This window comes from Mesoplodon densirostris, chromosome 18, assembly GCF_025265405.1.
Source record: "Mesoplodon densirostris isolate mMesDen1 chromosome 18, mMesDen1 primary haplotype, whole genome shotgun sequence".
Classification (NCBI taxonomy): domain Eukaryota; kingdom Metazoa; phylum Chordata; class Mammalia; order Artiodactyla; family Ziphiidae; genus Mesoplodon; species Mesoplodon densirostris.
In genome coordinates, this window is record NC_082678.1 from 22,296,237 (window position 1) to 22,315,700 (window position 19,464).

The 19,464-nt window shown below is 39.7% G+C and overlaps 1 protein-coding gene across 1 annotated transcript; it reads right to left on the reverse strand.

Annotated features, from left to right (window-relative positions):
• Nucleotides 1-4,758: 4,758 nt before the first annotated feature.
• LOC132479316 (signal transducer CD24-like) lies at nucleotides 4,759-4,995 on the reverse strand. The gene has a single exon (XM_060082906.1). It carries the CDS (start codon nucleotides 4,993-4,995, stop codon nucleotides 4,759-4,761), a length of 237 nt encoding a protein of 78 aa, XP_059938889.1.
• Between the last annotated feature and the right edge of the window lie 14,469 nt (nucleotides 4,996-19,464).

Below are 19,464 nucleotides of genomic sequence, written 5' to 3' on the forward strand. Positions count from 1 at the left end.
CTTGTTGCAGAGCACGGGCTCTAGGCACGCGGGCTTCAGTAGTTGTGGCACGTGGGCTCAGTAGTTGTGTCTCGCGGGCTCTAGAGCGCAGGCTCAGTAGTTGTGGTGCACGGGCTTGGTTGCTCCGTGGCACGTGGGATCTTCCTGGACCAGGGCTCGAACCCGTGTCCCCTGCACTGGCAGGCAGACTCTCAACCACTGTGCCACCAGGGAAGCCCTACATTGTGTTTTGGTGCATTGCCACGTGCCCACGAGAGCCTCACTTCACTTTTAAGGTCTGTGTGTCTGAGGGTGGGCCACTGTCACATTCTGCCCACTCCCCACTGACTCTGTGCCATGGCCAACGTGGTCCCAAAGACCCTGCAACTCTGGTGACAACTTTTCTCACCTGAAGAGGTCAAGCACACCACCCCACGAGCAGAGTCTTCTCTGCTCTTTGTCCTTATGGTGTTGATACAACACAGTTCCAATCTAGAAGACAAGAAAAGCCCACCATCCAAATGCAATTTTTACTAATTTAAGCGCACTTAACCCAGGGAGAAAGCCAAGTGGCTGGGTTGGTTGGGGTCATTTATTCTGCCAAGTTTGGGTGGGTTTGCACTAGTTGAGCATTTAGTGCCAGCCCTGGTCATTATGGGCTGGCACAGAAAATTAAGCTACCACACCTTTAATGAACTTAATTCCCTTATTTTGACAGAGTTCCCATTTCCAGTGATTCACAGTTTACATTTAGACATTTCTCCTACAGGCGTTTGCCAAGGGCCTTAACTGGCAGCTAAGCATTGGATTCGTTAGACACTAGAATGAGAAACATCCAAATCATCTTTACAGATTCTGTAAGCAAGATTTAGACCTGAGATATCCAGTGTCAGAAGCACTCAGGGTCACCCCCAAACACATACCCCACATCCTCTTAACTTTTCATTACTGTTGCATTTTGAAGATTCAGGCCCCAGGCCTTGAAACAGAGAGGGGTTACTTGGAGAAAACATCCTCATGAGAATGAAAGAGAGGTCGTTTGTTTCATGGCTCTGTAAATGACAAAGGATTTTGGTTTTGGTGTTTAAAGGCTGGTGGAGTTGAGGAAATTATCTCAGCTTCTCATTTAGTTTATGAGAGAAAGACAGTGATGGGTAACATGATTTCTATGTACAAGCAGTGTGCGAAGTGTTTTCAGAACTTGCTTTAATCCTTAAAATTTGTTCAGGGCCAAGCAGCTATTAAGGATTAAAACTGGGGCTGAGATTTGTCTGGTTCCAAAACTCATGCTTTTAAATACTACTCCAGGGATCAGCAAACTTTACTGTAGAGGGCCAAATAGTATTTTAGGGTTTGCCGGTTAGATGGTCTCTGTTGCAAATACATGCTTCTGCTGTTATAAGGCATAGAAGCTGCCAGAGACAGTATGCAAATGAATAAGAGCGGCTGGTCCAACAAAACTTTATTTGTGAAAATGAGTGGGAGGCCAGATTTGGGCCGTGGACCATAGTTTGCTGACCCTTGTCCTGCTCTATACTCTAAACTTGAATTTTAAATAATGTTTCCTTTCATGCTTTCAGCAACTTCTGGAGGACTGGATACTAACAGATTGTATATGGGTCTCTTTCCTCTCTCCTTTCATCCATTTATTAAACATATATTGATTACTAATTTAGAAATATTTATGAATCCCTTGAATCTTTCCCTTCCTCCCTCATTCTGTGTTCTTTCTTAATTATTTCAGCCATCCTTTCTTTCTCAAGACTATCTCAGAAATTCTATTATTTTGCCCAATGCTCCCCAAATTCCAGATTATGAAAAGTTTTTTTCCTTCGTTCTAGATGAACTCACTGTTAGCTCAAGACGTTAGGTGACCTTCTTTTGACATAAAGCACTCTGTCACCCTCCCTTTCTGTTCAGGTTGTATATAATCAGCAGTTTGGGAATCTGTAATGGATTTTCCAGGAGGCAACTCTGATGAAAATGTCACCTTTCTAAACAAAGACAGTTGTCAGAATGTCCTTTCAGAAATCCAGATTATTCACTGTTCTCATCATGCTGTTTTCAGTTCTTCAATAGTAAGGGGGCATTGCCACCTGGTGGAAAAAATATTGAGGGGGTTAGATGGCCACCTGGGGAAAACACAGATAAGCACATTTACATAGACTGGAAGATTTTACCTTGGTAATGTCATTGCAATGCCTAGTGGTCTGCAAGCTGACCTCCTTCCCTGTTCAGAAGCTAAAACAAGTAAATGAAAGTAAAACTGTTAACAATTGTGTTTGAATAGATCTAGGTGATCTATTTTTAGAATAAAATGACTTGAAATGCCATGATATTCCTAATTGTTAAAGCTCCACTGGACCCATTTCTTCCCCATTTATAGAATTGTCCACTCTTTTTCTATAATTTTCGATTACTTCCTCTAAATGGACTTTTTTTGTTTCTATTTTTCAATAATGCTCAGGTCTTCTATGGCCTCTTAACTTTAACCTAATAGGTCTTTGAGCAACTTTTAATTTTTATTCTTCACTGGCCAGCCTGTAACTGCTGCCCCTAAATTTTATCTGCCTGTTCACCATCACATACTCTGAAATCTCCCTTCCATTTCCCATCACATTCCTAGATCTGCAGTCAAGCATGTTAAGTTTGACTTTTACTCCAATGGCCCTCCCCAGTCCTTATGCTTGTTGGCCGTTCTATGACCTCAACTCCATCCTTGAAATTCTTCCTTCATGGTTTCCAGTTATGCAGTTTCCTAATTCTGCCCTTTCTGCTCTCATTCTGCTATTATCCTTGTTTCTGCCTTTCCATAATATTACCGCTTTTCCTTTCTTTCTTTTTTTCTTTTCTTTTTCTTTCTTTCTTCCTTTCTTCCCTTCTTTCTCTCTTTCTCTCTCTCTTTTTCTTCCTTCCTTCCTTCCTTCCTTCCTTTCTTCCTTTCTTTCTTTCTTTCTTTCGTTCTTTCTTTCATTCATTCTTTCTTTCTTTCTTTCACCTTGCTTCTTATCTCTGAGTATGAAAGCCAACAATTTTAGCATCAGTCTTCTTCTCTTTACAGCATCACTTTCTAGATCCATTCATTCACTTGCATAGCTTCAACTGTTGTTCTTCAGAGCATCTGCCTTCCCAGGCCTGTACCCAACCCATGCCCTTGTCTTACTTTCTTACTTTTTCAGAGATTATTCTAAATCTAACATCTCCTTATACCAGCTGAAACCCACTCTGGACAAAATTGAAAGGAACACATTTCTTTTTTTTTGCTCTTTCAGCCATCTTTTTATTTACAGTTTGTGTTTAATGCAAATCAATTCCATAACAAGAGAAGTTACTATGAATCAAAGCATAAATACACAAACACAATATACAATCCAAAATAGATGTACAGCATTCAGGTATGAAACAAAAGAGAATGTTCATTCACACACACAGTAGCTTGAGATCTGTTGGATATGGTTGTTCCAGTGTAGATTTCTAAAGATGGAAAAAAAATGACTGGTTATCAAGACTACTGTGGCCATATTAGATTTCGGAACATCTAAGCATCAGTGTGTGACCATGCAAACAAAAGACTTTAGGGAGTGTCTATTTTTAAAAAGGTTTCTGTGCATAAAGGCAGTTGTGAAAAGATTTACTTTCCAAAATCAAGCCCATTTTAGGCTTAGGACCAGGTTCTAACTATCTAAAAATATTGAATGATAACATAAAGTGTTCCAAATGTGGCTATTCTGATTCAGTTTAAAAAGAAGTATTTACAGAAAAGAGTATAAAAGTTTTTCTGAATTTAATGTAAGCAAGCTTCCAGTCTTCCCTTGCCAAATATATTTGATTTATTGTTTAACTCCTTCACATATTTGCCTTTTTAATTTCAAGATTTGTCAATCTTACCTTCAAAACAGATCATTTTTTAAACTGTAAAAAGTATTCGACATATGCAGAAATAAAAAGCATTTTGAAATTAGTTGAGATCAATGTAATTCTACTCTTTGTTATCTGTTTAGCTAAATGAATCTACTGCTCTTTTTGAATAAGAATAGTTGATAAATATGTAAGCAAAATGTACTCATTATGCTTGGATTTGGGGTAGATTCCAATCCATCATTGCCCTAGTACATATCAATGACTATATAAAAATTCAAATGCAATGTCAAACCCAAACCCCAAGGGAAAGAAAGAGTTCAGTTCCCAAGAGAACAGCGATAGCTTAACATAAAATTTTCTCTAGAGTACATCAGCATTAAATTAGTACTACTGAAACAACACATTGAGGATTTACAGTAACACCTGGAAGTTCCTTCTAATGTACATATAAATAGAATCACAGAAGCTTTGTTTTACCTCATTGTTTTATGGCCTTATAAATTTAATGAACAAATGAAAACTGAATCTCTGTTCCACATCCCATTCTTCATCTCTAGGTAAGATAAAATCTATTTTCACTTTCAAGGTAGAGTTTTATGTATCCATACTTCTTAAGCCACATTTAAGGAAATCATCTCTTAACTAATTTTGGATGTTGTCTCTCTTCATCTTGTACAGGACACTCCAGCAGATTTAATATTGGCATTCATCATCTAGTCAAACCCTGCACATGCTCTTCAAACCAATCAAATTTGGGATCCTCAACAGTTTCTGTCAATAAAATAAGGTGTGGAACTAGCAGATTCATTCAATGAAGATCTGTTTTGTTTTTTTTTCCCTTGTCACACTGGATGTCTGGATGCCATCTGAATTGGGTTTAGAGGATGGGAAGTATAGATGTTTCTTGGCCTGAGTCTCTTAACAGTAGAGCTGTAGAAGGGAGACCGAGATCACCAAGAGACTGGCTGTTGACTGCAGAGCACCGCCACTTGCCTTGGTGGTGGCATTCGCTGGATTGGGGGCAGCTGAGGTATGCTGGGAGGAATTACTTGAAGGCGTTACAACAGTTGTTTGATTTGAATAAATCTGCGTAGGTAAGAGCAGTGCCAGAAGCAGCAGCCCCAGTCCAAGCCTGGCCACCATCACTCTGCCCATGTCCGCTCCGTCGGTGTGCAGCGCATCTCACTGCATGCGGAGTGCATGAAAGATCGCTGGCTCCGGGCGGGCGCAGGCAAGGTCGAAAGGAACATATTTCTTAACATCATAATTACATTTCTTGATTCCTCCTTTTAAAGGAAAGCACACTTTCCCTAATATTCAGTATTAGACATTTTAGAGCAATTCAGAAACATTTTCGCTGTTTTATTGTTCTGGTCCAGTCTGTCATCATGGCTCTCTTTGTTTCTTTCGACATGTTTATCTTGAGTGTAAACTTCAGGAGTAGAAAAGCTTCAATTCTTTTGTTCCCCATGTCTCCCAGCACCTAGCACAGGGCCTGGCATATCGTATACGTTTAATAAATATTTGTTCATAAATAAATGAATTAATGTTCACAAACCTTTCTCTTTTCCATTCCAAGTGCCAGGATCCGTGTCATATCCTTTTTACTTTAACCCAGGACTCCAGAAGCCTCTTAGATTATAGCCCTGCAATTTGACTATTGATCAAAATCACCTTGGTGGTTCATTAAATGGCCAGTTTCTTGGGTCCCATTTCCAGATATCATGATTCACTGGACATCCAGAAGTTAAGTGAGCATAACGCTTCATTCAGAGTCCTGGCTTTCCTCATTCTCTTCTGTTCTATTTTATTATATATTATAGACTTCTTTTTTTTAAAAAAATAAATTTATTTATTTATTTATTTTTGGCTGTGTTGGGTCTTCATTGCGGTGCATGGGCTTCTCATTGCAGTGGCTTCTCTTGTTGTGGAGCATGGGCTCTAGGCACATGGGCTTCAGTAGCTGCAGCATGAGGGCTCAGTAGTTGTGGCTCACAGGCTCTAGAGTGCAGGCTCAGTAGTTGTGGCTCACGGGCTTAGTTGCTCTGTGGCATGTGGGATCTTCCTGGACCAGGGCTTGAACCAGTGTCCCCTGCAATGGCAGGAGGATTCTTAACCTCTGCACCACCAGGGCAGTCCTATATTGTAGACGTCTATCCAAATTGTAACAAATTCTACTGTAGCCAGATCCAAATTTATACACAATTCCCCTCTTAGACTTTCATCCTTGTTATTTTTAATTTTTCAAACAAATTAGATGCATGTCAGGGGCAGAATTAAAAGATCAGATTTCAGATTTCCATCTTCATTTCCTATCTCCTTAATCTATTAAATCATATCTATATCATGTGGTTCCTGTGAGGATCAAATTAGATACTTTTTATAAAATTGACTTGTAAATGAAAACACTTGGTTCATGTCAGTTGTTTTGGTCTTCTGTTTCTACTGTAATTATAACAATATTAGCCACAAACTAGTCAGTCAATGGCCCAATCCTTACAAAATTATAAATTCAGTGGACTGCTTCTCTGAAACAGTATATAAGATATACTGTTTCCAAAATATTAATTAGTTTATACGTTCTTTATGGGAAATCGCATGTAGACCATTATCTGTGTTTGGAATTTTATTTCTTGCCTCTGAAAGAATAAATGTGTAGTTCAGACTTAAGAGAAAAGAAGCTGATGAAGCAAATATTAGTTTGTCTATATATAAAATCAACTTCTTACTCAGGAGGAAACTTATTGCTCAGTTGGGAAAGGAACAGTAAGTGGTCTTCCCTGTATGAAGTAAGGGTCTTAGAAAAAACACAGACATCACACTATCTTCTCAGATATTAACTAGGTTGCTATATTTCAAAATCCATAGAGGCCACATGGCTTTTTCACCACTATATTCCCAAAGCTGAGAATATAGCAGAAGCTTGATAAACACTTATTACTTAAGAAGCCCAATCTTCTATTATGGAACCTTAATCACATGAAAATATTCTTTTTGATGTCTTGCTTTCCATCCTCATTCTTCTCCAGGGCTAGCTATTCCCTATTTTTTTCCTTAATCACATAATCTCATTGCCAGGTAACACTTTATAGTTGCAAAGTGGACAGTTAATAATAATGAACTTAAGGGACTTCGTGACTGTCCAGTGGTTAAGACACCGCTCTTCCACTGTAGGGGGCATGCGTTCCATCCCTGGTTGGGGAACTAAGATCCCACGTGCTGCGCAGTGTGGCCAAAACATAGAAAAAATAATAATAATGAACTTAAGCTGGCCTCATAGCCTCACCTGGAGTCACTTATTTTTTTTTTCTGAACCTTCTAGTGGTTGGAGGTTGCCATGTGACCTAATTTTCACCAGTGAGATTTTCAAGTAGCTGAAGTTGTGGCTGGCACAAATTGGTGTTCCAATATTTGTTGAATGAATAATAATAAAAAAACGAATGAAATAGGGAAAAATAAGTTACATGTGCAACTTCTGCCTCTCCTAAAAAGACAGCTGCCTTGTGCCCTCCCTGGCACATGGGCGAGTCTGTGCTCCAGCTTTGGGCACGCCAATGACCACAGAACTCTAGGGCAAGGGCTTGCCAGTTTTTTCTCTAAGGGGTGAGATAATAAATATTTCAGACTTGGTAGTCATGAGGTCGCTGAAGTACTCAGTTCTGCCCTTGCAGCCTCAAAACAGCCATAGATAACACAGAGTCAAATGGATGTGTTTGTGTTCCAGTGAAACTTTATATACAGAAACAGACAGTAGGCTGTGTTTGAGCTTTGAGTTGCAGTTTGCCTGCTCTAGGGGATCGTGGGGAACAAGACAGGAAGAAAATGGAGAACTTGAAGGGTGTCATGCAGCTGAGCTACCCCAGCAAACTGAATTGCTCAACTCAAGGCAGGAATATGGGAAAGAAATAAATTTCTTCTTTAAACCGTTATATTTTGAGGTTTTTGTTACAGCAAAGCTAATTAGCTGGTGCAAACAAAATATAATAAAATGACTTGCTAACTGAATTTACTGTCATTGTTGTTCTAGTTATTGTAATTATCATTATTGTTATTATATTAAGTCTCTAATGACCCTGGGATAAATTGTCTGTGATTAAACATCAGAAGTAGCCAAAAGGGGAAAAATAACTATTATAATGTTCGGTAAACTCACTTCATTTAATCATCATAACACTCAAAGGAATAGGGGCATATTAATTCCATCTTGGCAAATGAAAAAAGAAAGGATGATATAGATTCAGTGTCTTGCCCAAGGTCACAGAACAAAAAGTGGTGAGATTAGGATGGAAGGTCAGTTACATCTGATTCCATACCCTTTGCTCACCATGCCTTCTGCTGGGATAGTTCTGATACCATTTTGTTTGCATACCTACATTTATTAATATATCCAGGCCTACTATAGACTAGAAGGGAAACCCATCTCACAAATGCTCTTTATATTAGCCAGGTGCTTACAAAGGCTCCATAATAATATATAAAACAATCCTTTATTTGGGATTCATGTCTTGGTATCAACTTGCTAGAAGGTTCACAAGAAGAGATAAGTCCCTTGAGTGATGGTTCTACCCTTGCACTGCCCAGTATGGTGGTCACCGACCACATATGGCTACTCAAGTTACATGAAATTAATTAAATAAAACACTCGTTTTCACCCCAAAATTGCTCAGCCACATTGAGTGTGCTCGCCAGCCACTGGTGGCTAATGGCCGCTACCGCTACTTGGGACGGTGTGGATTATAGGATATTGCCCATTGCAGAAAGTTCTACTGGACAGTACTCTCTCTCCTTTTCCACTAGATTTGACTTTTTTAGTTTCTTTGCAAATTCAAGCTCTCAGTACTTGACCTTTGGTGTCCCCATAGAGCTATCCCATTAGCATCATCCAGAGGAAGCTGCCCCTACTTCCAGGTTCCGTTATTTAGTTCCCCATGGCCCCCTCCTTCTTTTTGCTTTTCCTTTTTGCTCCCCACCCTTATGGCCCTTGCCACTTCTGTGCTGGTTGTCATGCCTTCAGCACTAATTGCTTCCCAGCAGGATGGAGCCAGAGTCACCAATGGCGTAAAAGTCAAAAGAAGGAAAAAAGAAAAGAGACAGTGTGTGGAATCTGCCCTCAAAGTGTGGAATCTGCAAACCAACTGAATTTTCACACTGTATGGACAATCCCCTAAGTTATATGCTAAAAGAATGTTTGCATCTCTTTACTCTCCCTGCTAGAACCCAGAAGGAAGGGAGAGTGTGAAAAACCTCCTGGCACCTCCATTTTTAATAGTATATGTTTGTGTACATGTTTGTGTGTGTGTGTGTATGTGTGTGTGGGGGGGTGTATTTTCCTGCCCTACAGAGAGTGTGAAAGCCCCACTTAACAGCAAACACCTACCTGCCACACCTGGTCACCCGCCTATTGTTTGAAAAGCTACAGTAGGTGAACCAAAAGTGTGTCTTAATCCAATGCTTTGGTTGAGGTTGAGTTCACTTTTATTATGAGAACACAGGCTTCAGAGTTTATGAAAGTAGAAGCTATGGGGAAAAGAAATAATTGAGCAACAATGACGGCTCTGGCGGAATTCATAATCGTGGACTAAACTTGAGTCTGTATTTCTGTCTGCATCACAGTGTGAAGGACCAAAGGGCGATACGAATTGCTTGGCTTCTGTGAAAGATGTGAATTGATGAGCTGCTCTTTCCAGGGGTGTTTTACTAGGGAAGCACAGAGGGCCAACCTGGGTCCCTACTACCCACCTCTCATCATCAGGAATAGACATTCCAAAGATAGAGACACACACAGAGATCTTACAGTTATTTGTCACTGAATTTGTTAGTAGAACAATACATTTTCAGAAAATTAGCCCCCTATTAGAAAACTTGGGACTTTTTAAATGTTCATCAAAAAAAGGATGGATTTGGGGGAAACTGCCCCCTCTTGTTTATGTCAAAATGTGGTCCAAGGGGTGCTTTGTGATTTGGATGTTTAATGAAATAATTGTTATTTGCCTTCCGGAGTGAGAATTTACTTTCTTTGACCCTCCTTTGGAGCTCTTCGTTTTAAGATAAGCTCAAATATTGACAGAACTGGAACTGAGATTAAAGGACATATAAAGTGCATTAGTGTTACACCAAAGGAAGAAGAAAGAAAGACCAAGGGGCCTCTCCCACAGTAAATAAAAGCGACAGAGATTCTTAAGAAAACACTGCTGAATTTCACTCCTGTGTATGATGAAACGGATTAAGTTTACAGTGGTCTGAAGAACAGGATGGATTCTTCACCTTGACACCCCCAGGAACAAACCACAGTATTACCAGAACTCCTTTTTATATTCATTTTGGCCATTTTCTTTTTGGTGTGTATCATAATCTGATGCATAATGAAAACCAGCTGTTGCCCTTCAGAGGAAAAAGAGGAAAGGCTCCACCAAGTACTCTAAAAGCTGGGTAGCAGGGAATCCACAGCCCAGCCTAGGGTCTCACTTGTTTCGTCACTTAAAGAAAGATGGAGTTTGATGGGAAGGAGAAGAGGAAAAAAGATTACTCTGTTGATGCCCTTGTTATCAGAGAATGAATTATCCATGTGCACCATATATAACCTAAGGCTTCCAATTTTTCTCAGTTGAGGGCTGAATCCTCCATTAGCCAATTTGTAAATTTATCCCAATCTGGCCAAAAAAAAAAAAGAGAGAGAGAGAAAGAAAGAAAAGTGTGTCCTATTTGTGATATAAGCAGGATTTAGGATTCTAACTGATGACTAATTATTGACGGGGTACATAGAGAATTACCTGGTTCCCAGCTAATATAAATTACTATGTTTAATGTAAGGGAAGGACCGAGCAAAGAGGAGTTCCCATTTCCCCTGGTAAAATATTTACTATTCAGGCCCTCACCAGTTCCACCAGTCAGATATTTACTGACAGAGGTCAGGAGCAAGATGAGACACATGCCATTCATGATGCTATATGGTCCAAGCTGACCAGATTGAAGTCTCAGCCCCTAAATTTTACTCTTCATTTAACACCCTGGCTCTCTGTGTTCGTGGAAAAAAAAAAATCACTGAAGAATTTTCTGCCAACCAATTAATTATTAAACAGAAATTATATGTTTTATAAAGGCTCTTGACAAACCTATGCATGTATGTTTGAGGCCCTTGAGATTCTATAATATTGTTCATTTGGAAAGCTACTTTTGTTACTCACTTGAATCACACTGACTTTCCGAAACACATCCATTATTTTTAACAGCAGCTTGAAATTCAGCAAAGGTAGGTGATATCTCTTTAAACATTGCTCATTTTTAGACCATTTTAACCATTCTCAGTACAAAGGTAATGCTCGTCTTAGAGTTTAGGGTACACCTTTCTCCAAAGAGTATACATCATATCATTTACCCTTTGAGTTCGGATGTGGTCCTGACGTTTCCTGTTGATTCCTTCTGATGGATGAGAGTGAGGCTGGTGGGCTGTGGGGAGGGGAAGAATAAAGAATCTTTCAGGTAGAGTGGGACCCCAAAAGGGCAGAAAGGGAGATTTTCCGTGTCCTACACCGTGCTTTTCATTCATTTCATTCAGCCTCCATTTTGATATTCAGTTTACATCTAAATTTTTCTTTCTGTATCTGTCCAAAAGAAGCAAACGCGGGCTGTTTGTTGCAACAGGATTTACACGTCTGACATGACTCAGCTTTCAACACTTCCTAAAGATTTGTGAGTAGGACTCCTGCCCTCTGTCTGGCTTCTATAAGCAGTACAGACCTGAGTCAACTTCCTAATGAAACTCACCAAAACACCTAACTAGAATTCATCTATTCCTCTGAGGAGTATCAACAAAAGCTGTTGGAAAGAATATATCAGTTCTGCTACTTCTGCTATGGTCCGTGAGAGCTTTCCTCCTGGACATTTCTCTTCTGCTTTAATGTTTTCAACTGCAGCCATGTGCTAAACAGAGGAAATCCATTCTCAGGACTTTCTGGGATCTGGGTCAAATGTCCCTTGGTTGTCATTCTAATCTTAAGGTCCTTTAAACAAAAGAGCTTTGTCTCAAAACATGGATCAGTTATTTCCTAAATTAGGTGAATAGCTTACCTAAGCTAAGACAGGAAGCCACTTTATTAATGGATTCAGGACAAATCCACAACATTAAAACACTTGATATTGCTCATAAATACGAAAGGGAAATAAATCTGGCTGTGAACAAGAAAAATGCCTAGGTCCAATCTCTCTTAAATTCCTTAAAATTAGAAAAAAAAATCTTTCCCAATGCCTCAGATTTTCACAGTGTTCTACAACTTTTCTTTATCCCTTACCTTATTTTCATTAAAAACCTATATCTTAAACACTCCATGCTCTACTTACTTTCATTTCACAATAGTTGTTTGGAGGAATCATTTTAAAACAATCACCAGAAGTCAGGAATAAAATAATGGAAATATACCTTAGCAGGAATTTTTTTCATGGTCTACACTTTTGGTTTCAATGTGGATTGTACTTCCACCGAGGGTGTTAGCCTGGTTATTCCAGGAACACTGAGAAGGACTGAAAAGAGACAGAGTTCCCATACCACTAGCAGAGTGACTCTGAACATGTATCTCTATGCGTGTCCCCAGATTCACAGCTGCTTCAGACAAGAATTTCCAAAAGAATAAAAAAAGGAAAATGATTCCGTGGAGGGCAGTCTTCTGGTTTTCTGACCAAGGATAATTCCTATATGGGGCACTGGAGTATCTCCCAAAGTATATTTGTCAATCACCTTGCATGAGACTCTTTTCTTTAAAGAACTTACTTTGCTCATGTTCTACCTTAGAACCCCTTAATCTTTAAGAGAGGCCAGGAAATCTGTACTTTTAAGTAACTCCCTAAATGATTATTACGCATGCTGAATTTTGAGAGCCACTGGAATTGCATAAACTATACCAAACACAATTTTAATCAAAGGCTTAAAGCATTAAAAAAAGCTTAATAAATGTGGTTATTTCAAAACAAAAAGAGATGGTATAACCACATTAAACCATAATCTAGAACCAATAAGAGATTAGTACTCAGTATAAAGACTGATAAGTCAGTTTAAAAAGGGCACTACTACTAATATCCACTATTTTCAAATGTTTTATTTTTGGTACTGATGTGCACACGCGCACACACACATATATTTTAAATCTAAAGCCAATTTAGAAAAGAAAAAAAAACCTTTCTAAATCTGAGTAGTGAGATTTAGGTGTAAGCTGGTGTGTCATAATATTTCTGTACATTTTTCTATTTTTTGTTTTTGTTTTTAGTTTTTCTTTAAAATATATACGTAAGATCACATTAGAATGCTTAGGCACTTCTTCTATTAAAAAGTAACCTGCTTTTCTTTTCTACTTCACCTCATCGGCACTATTTCTTACCTACCTACAAACACACACACACACACACACAACGCTACACACACATTTGTGTGTATATGTATGTATATGTATGTATGTGTGAATATGTATGTATGTATGAATGTGTATATGTTATATTATTGTAATCCTCCCAAGTTATGTCCACACAAAAACCTGCACAAAGATGTTTATAGTGGCTTTATTCATATTTGCCAAAACTTGGAAGGAACCAAGAAGTCCTTCAATAGATGATTGGATGAATACAGTACAGTATACACAGACAATGGAATATCATTCAGCACTAATAAGAAATGAGGTATCCAGCCATTCAAAGACATGGAGGAACCTTAAATGCATATTATACTTAGTGAACGAAGCCAATCTGAAAAGGCTACATACTGTATGTTTCTAACATGCATGACATTCTGGGGAAGTCAAAATTGTGGTGACAAAAAGATTGGTGGTTACCAGGAGCTAGGGAAGGGGAGATGAATAGATAGAGCTCAGGGGACTTTTAGGGCAGTGCAACTATTCACTATGATTATAATGATGCATATAGGTCATTCTACTTTTGTCCATACTCACAGAATGTGCAACACCAAGCGTGAACTGTAATGTAAGCTATGGGCTTTGAGTGATTATGTGTCAATGCAGGTTCATCCTTGGTAAAAAAAAATACCCTATCCTGATGGGTGATATTGATAACGGGGTGTTAAGCATGTATGGGGCAGTGTATATGGAAAATCTCTGCGTTCTTTCTTAATTTTGTTGTAAACCTAAAAGTGCTCTAAAAAAATTGTCTTAAAAGAAAAAACCCAGGCTCAAAAGTTTAAGTGACTTAACAGAGATCAACAGATGGAGAATTGAAACTTGGTTGGTTTGATGCCCTAACCTGTTTTTAACCTCCACACTGGAATCATTAGTGTTATTACATCACTACCTAAAACATAAAAATACATACAGAAATATGGTTAAGAGGACATGCAGTGAGTCTGAGATGGATTAAGATATATATTAGGAAGGAAGAGAGACAGACAGACAGACAGAGACAGAGGGAGACAGAGATTGATTTTCAACCCAAACTCCTTATTTAGTATTTCTTCCATGAAAGAAGTAAGCTAATACCTTTTTCAGAAAAAATTGTAAACATGACCCTACACAACACTGATTCATTTAAAGTCAAGCTCAGCAACGAATCTGGCCTCGGGTTCTTCCTGCCTGTTCTCAGAGCTCCATTTGCTCTTCCGAAAATTTCTTTCAACAGCTGAACGCTGAATTTTTATCCCACTTCCATTTTTCTCACTTTTGAAATGTCTTTTTGTTCTTTAATCTTGTAGCCCATCATGGCTTAGAAATTATTCCCTGAAGACATTAACCCATAGAGACTTCCTCACTTTTAAATAATATCTAGTATCTGTGTACATCTTAAGGGCTCACAGAATGCTCTCTTCAGAACTACTTCCCAGCTCACAGAGCCCAACTCTGTCACAACCATCCATCCTTCTTATCCTTTCCTATTAGTTGTTCTTTGCTTTTGAGTCTGATCACTGAATCCTATTATGGAAATTACTGGCTACTTTGAATGTCTTAATCCCTGGGGGCTGGTCGACCCCTCCCAACATCCAACAGGAAGGAGAAAGGAACAAAGAAGAAAGAAATCTGAGAGCCTCTACGTTTCCTCACCTCTCTTTGGGATACTACGGATGTATCACTTTGCAGGCAAAACCCAAAGGCTCCAGGTCCCTGTTAGCCTTGCCAGGGCTGTCAATTCAGTGGATTGTGTACACCCACATCAGAGTTTAGCTAACAACAACCCAAATCTGTGTCGTGCTGAAGGAAGGAGGGGCTTTTCTGTGGTGCTATTTTCCAAATAGTTTTTGTATCTAATGTGAAAGACAGCGATTTGAGATAAGCACTCAGCAGCTTCGCTACTTACTCTTCAAAGATTGGAAACAATTATCTTAAGGAGACACTGCCTCACTGTTGCTATGTATTCAAAACTCAGGTCAGGTGTGTTAGGTTTGCATATGGCCTAGGAGTTGCAGCAGATTGCCACAAAGGTGATGAAAGATGGTCCAAGTTCCCACAGGAGGTGAACCCACATGAAGAATTAGGTTCACAATGCAGCCGTTTGCAGAACTCATCAGACTTGTGTGGTCCCTGCTCTTTGCGGCTTTATTTATTTTTTATTTTTATTAATTTATTTTTGCTGTGTTGCGTTTTCGTTTCTGTGCGAGGGCTTTCTCTAGTTGTGGCAAGCGGGGGCCACTCTTCATTGCGGTGCGCGGGCCTCTCACTATCGCGGCCTCTCTTGTTGCGGAACACAGGCTCCAGACGCGCGGGCTCAGTAGTTGTGGCTCACGGGCCTAGTTGCTCCACGGCATGTGATATCTTCCCAGACCAGGGCTCGAACCCGTGTCCCCTGCATTGGCAGGCAGATTCTCAACCACTGCGCCACCAGGGAAGCCCGAGGCTTTATTTTTAACCCTGATATGCAAGGTTGGCTTCTTAATTAGGCTCCCTAACAGATAGGATTTATTTAAGGATACACATGAACCAGAACTACAGAGGCAACTGGCCATCTCTTCTCACGGCTGGATGATCCCTCTTTCTCGTACCTCAGTCCCTGCTGGTGGGCCTGCTCCATCTTTCTCTTAATAACAACGGGCTGATCGTTTCCATCTCTTCTAACCAAATCACAGAAAAGGCTAACCTTCCTGTTTTCCCTACTTACCATTACCCATTTGGTCAGTTCTCCTTTACGGTGGGACTGTCTCCTGGACTCTCCTGAGGCCAGATGACTATTTTCTTGGTATGGCCAGTAGCCAGTCCTGTGCAATTGAAAAAGGCAAATTTAAAAATAAAAGGCCTGATATCTTTTCTATAAAACATAAAAATTAAAAAAAAAAAAGAATCAGAAGCTGCTGATCTAAACATTTTACGTGCCTGATTGGATTTTTCTCTCCGTTCACCTTTCCCACTTTTCCACTCCAACTGAACCTATTCAGAATCACGGTGGAAACGTCTAGTTATTTAACTTTATCCTCCTTTCCCCAGTCCTTCTGACCGCCCCCGCCCCAAGCTTAGTTAGTTTGGCTGTGCTCCCAGCTGTGGACCAGTGACAGGCATTTCAAACACGCTATCCCCAGAAGCCTCCATTTATTTCATCCCTCACTTCCTCGAGTCTCCTATTTCCATTTGCTGACAAAACAGAATTCCTCCATTATAAAATCTTTCTGTATTTCACCTCTCCATCTCAGAATTTCTTTCTTAAACCAATCAGCCTTTTCTAGTCCTTTTTCTTGTTTGTTTTTCTTGTTGTTATTTTTTTAAAAAAGTACACACACACACACACACACACACGTAGACCCTTACTGTTTTTCAAAACCAACTTTTAACCTGGGCTTATTTCTTCTTGTCCTATTAACTCCACATCACACTTCATTCTATTACCTAGTATTAGAATTTCCACATACTTGTCTCTTTTGTTTTATAATTAGTCTCCAGACTTCTGCTCAGTATACACATATGTTCTCATGTAACCAAATCCTGAAGAGAAAAAACAACATAAACCTCCTCCAAGCTTGCTTCCTTCTCAAACTACCATCTCATGCTCTTCCCTCCCTCCATTGCTAAAAATCTAAGAAGTATAGCTTACACTCACTGTTTCTGCTCTTTCACATGTTACCTTTGTCCATAACCTGCTCCAGCCTGTTCTGACCACTTTGGAGAAAGCATTCTCTAAGCAGACACAAGGATGTCCAATGTGCCACAATCTCAGTGCTCTCTAATCAGTTCTCAAACATCCCAAACATTCTATAATAGTAATATTTAATGCATTTCATGATGTTCTACATTCATATCCACTACTGCATTTAATTCTTACATTGGTATTGCTCCCATTTTATAAACGAAGAAACTATGGCTCCAAGATGTAAAATGATTTGCACAAGTACCAAATGATAATAAGCTTGACAAAGCTTGTCTCAACCCAGTTCCTTTGATCCCGTTGGCATATGAAGCAACTGGAAATCCTCCTGCATTTCCTATGACACTATTTTTGGTTCATCCTCCATAGGTCATCATCTCTATTACATTAATTGGCTCCTTCAATTTACATTTCTATGTAGGTTTCTACTGAAGTTTCAATACCTGGTTCTCTCTCCTCCTCCCTTCACACCTGCTACCTGAGAAACATATCTATGCATATTGCTAACACTTTCCTGTGGCACTCTCCCAAATTACATTTTAAGCCCTGGCATTTCTAACAAGGTCCAGATTTTATATCAATATTTCAGCTTCCACCTAAACATCTGTCTATGGATGGCTTACTGGCACCATAACTTCAATATATCTAGAATCAAATGCATGATCTCGCCTACAAACAAACAACAGAAATGAATAAAAGTGTACTTTTCCCCTAGGTTCCTTTTTCTTGGTTAACTATATTATTATTTATTTTATCATTCAATCTATCCCACTGGAAGTCCAATTAATCTTGAACTTTCCTTTCTCTCAATGCCTTATTCTCAAAACCTATGATTTCCAGATTTTCAATTCTGAAATTTTTCTAGAATGTCTTATTTCTACTCATATGACCACCATCCTAGTGCAGGTACACATTACTTCTTATACGGGTTATTCAGATCCTTACTGAAAAATGGCTTTGCATTCATCCCTTTTCCCCCAAGAAGAATCTGTCACATGACCCGGTCTTGCCACCTCTCTGTTTAAATATCTTGGATACTATCTATGATTTATATACATGAGATCACATTCCTTTCCTAACTTGTCATTCTATCTGACCACAACATAACTTTTTAGAATCATGTCCCATTAGATCTTACTATGTGAGTGCACTTTTGCCAAACTGGACAATTTGAAATGCTGAACAACAACATTCACTTGCTCACTTCTGGAATTCTGCTGATACTTCAGCTCGGGAGCTCTTCATCTCCACTTATAAAATCCTCCCCACCCACTCAATACTCATTTTTATACTAGTTCTAACTTCAATGCTACTAAAAATAACCAGGACTGAGGACTGCTTGACCCTTCTCTCACAGATACAAAAAGTATTCTAGGACTATCAATGTGCCTCAGAACCTTTGCAGTTTGGGAATCGGTACATATAACCTGTCTGAGGATAGAAGGGACAAGCATTTCCATTTAGAAGACTAGGGCAGCTACCTACCTGAAAGCAATCTTTCCCCTTTGCCAGGTCTTGTGAAACATACATTTCTCCATCTTCCCGTAGTGGGCTTATTATTGCCAAAAGACTTCCTGATTCCCCACCCCATGACAAGAGCTTTCATCTCTTGAATTACAAAGAGCTTTCAGTTCTAAGATTTTGACCTCATCCATGTTCCCCTCCACTGAGGTTTTACGGAATTCTGGAAATTATCCAAAACAGTTAATAATGTTTTGGTCCTTAAACAGCATTCTCAAAAACTTGACCCAGTGGACTGGGGCAAACAGCATAGTCTTCCAAAATTCATGTCCACCTGGAACTCTAGAATGTGACCTGACTTGAAAATAAGGTCTTTGCAGATGTGATTTGTTGAGATGAGGTCATACTGGATTACAGTGGGCCCTAATTCCAATGGCTGATGTCTTTAGAAGAAGGCCACGTGAGACACAGACACACACACAAAAGCATGCCATGTGAAGACAGAGGCAGAGATCTGAGTGGGAAGTCTAAATGCCGGGGAACACTAAAAGCTGATACCAGAAGCTAGGAGAGAGGCATGGAGGAGATTCTTCCTGCTGACAACTCGATTTCAGACTTCTAGCCTCCAGAACTGAGGGAATACATTTTTGTTGTCTTTGAACCACCCAGTTTGCAGTATTCTGTTACAGCAGCCCTAGAAAACTAGTCCATTCAGTCAACCCTTGGGATCAGAAAACTGCCATGTAGCTTAGATCAGCATACGTCTTCTGCACCTTTGTTTGGTTTCTTCTCTTAAATAGTTCCTGCTACATCCCAGAAAGTCACAACCATATCTCCTTTGTGACAGACGTTTGAAAGTTTTCCTGAGAGTCTGCTTTCCTACCCTGCTCCACCCTGCCCCCCAGCATCTCCCCACAGGACTCTTCTCTCCTCTGTCAGCATGACCCCCGAACTCTTCCAGGGGGAATGTGTAGCTGAAGCTTTTGTGAGAGTCAGTTGGGACATCAAAAGCCAACTCCTTTATCATCTAATCCCGCTGGTCAGAACACAGTTTTCTGCCCGTTGTATCAATAACTTTACAGCACCCTCTGCCTCTGTTATACCCGC

Excerpts from the sequence above, each read along its gene's own strand:
- LOC132479316 (XM_060082906.1), bottom strand. The coding sequence starts at position 4,995 with ATGGGCAGAGTGATGGTGGCCAGGCTTGGACTGGGGCTGCTGCTTCTG.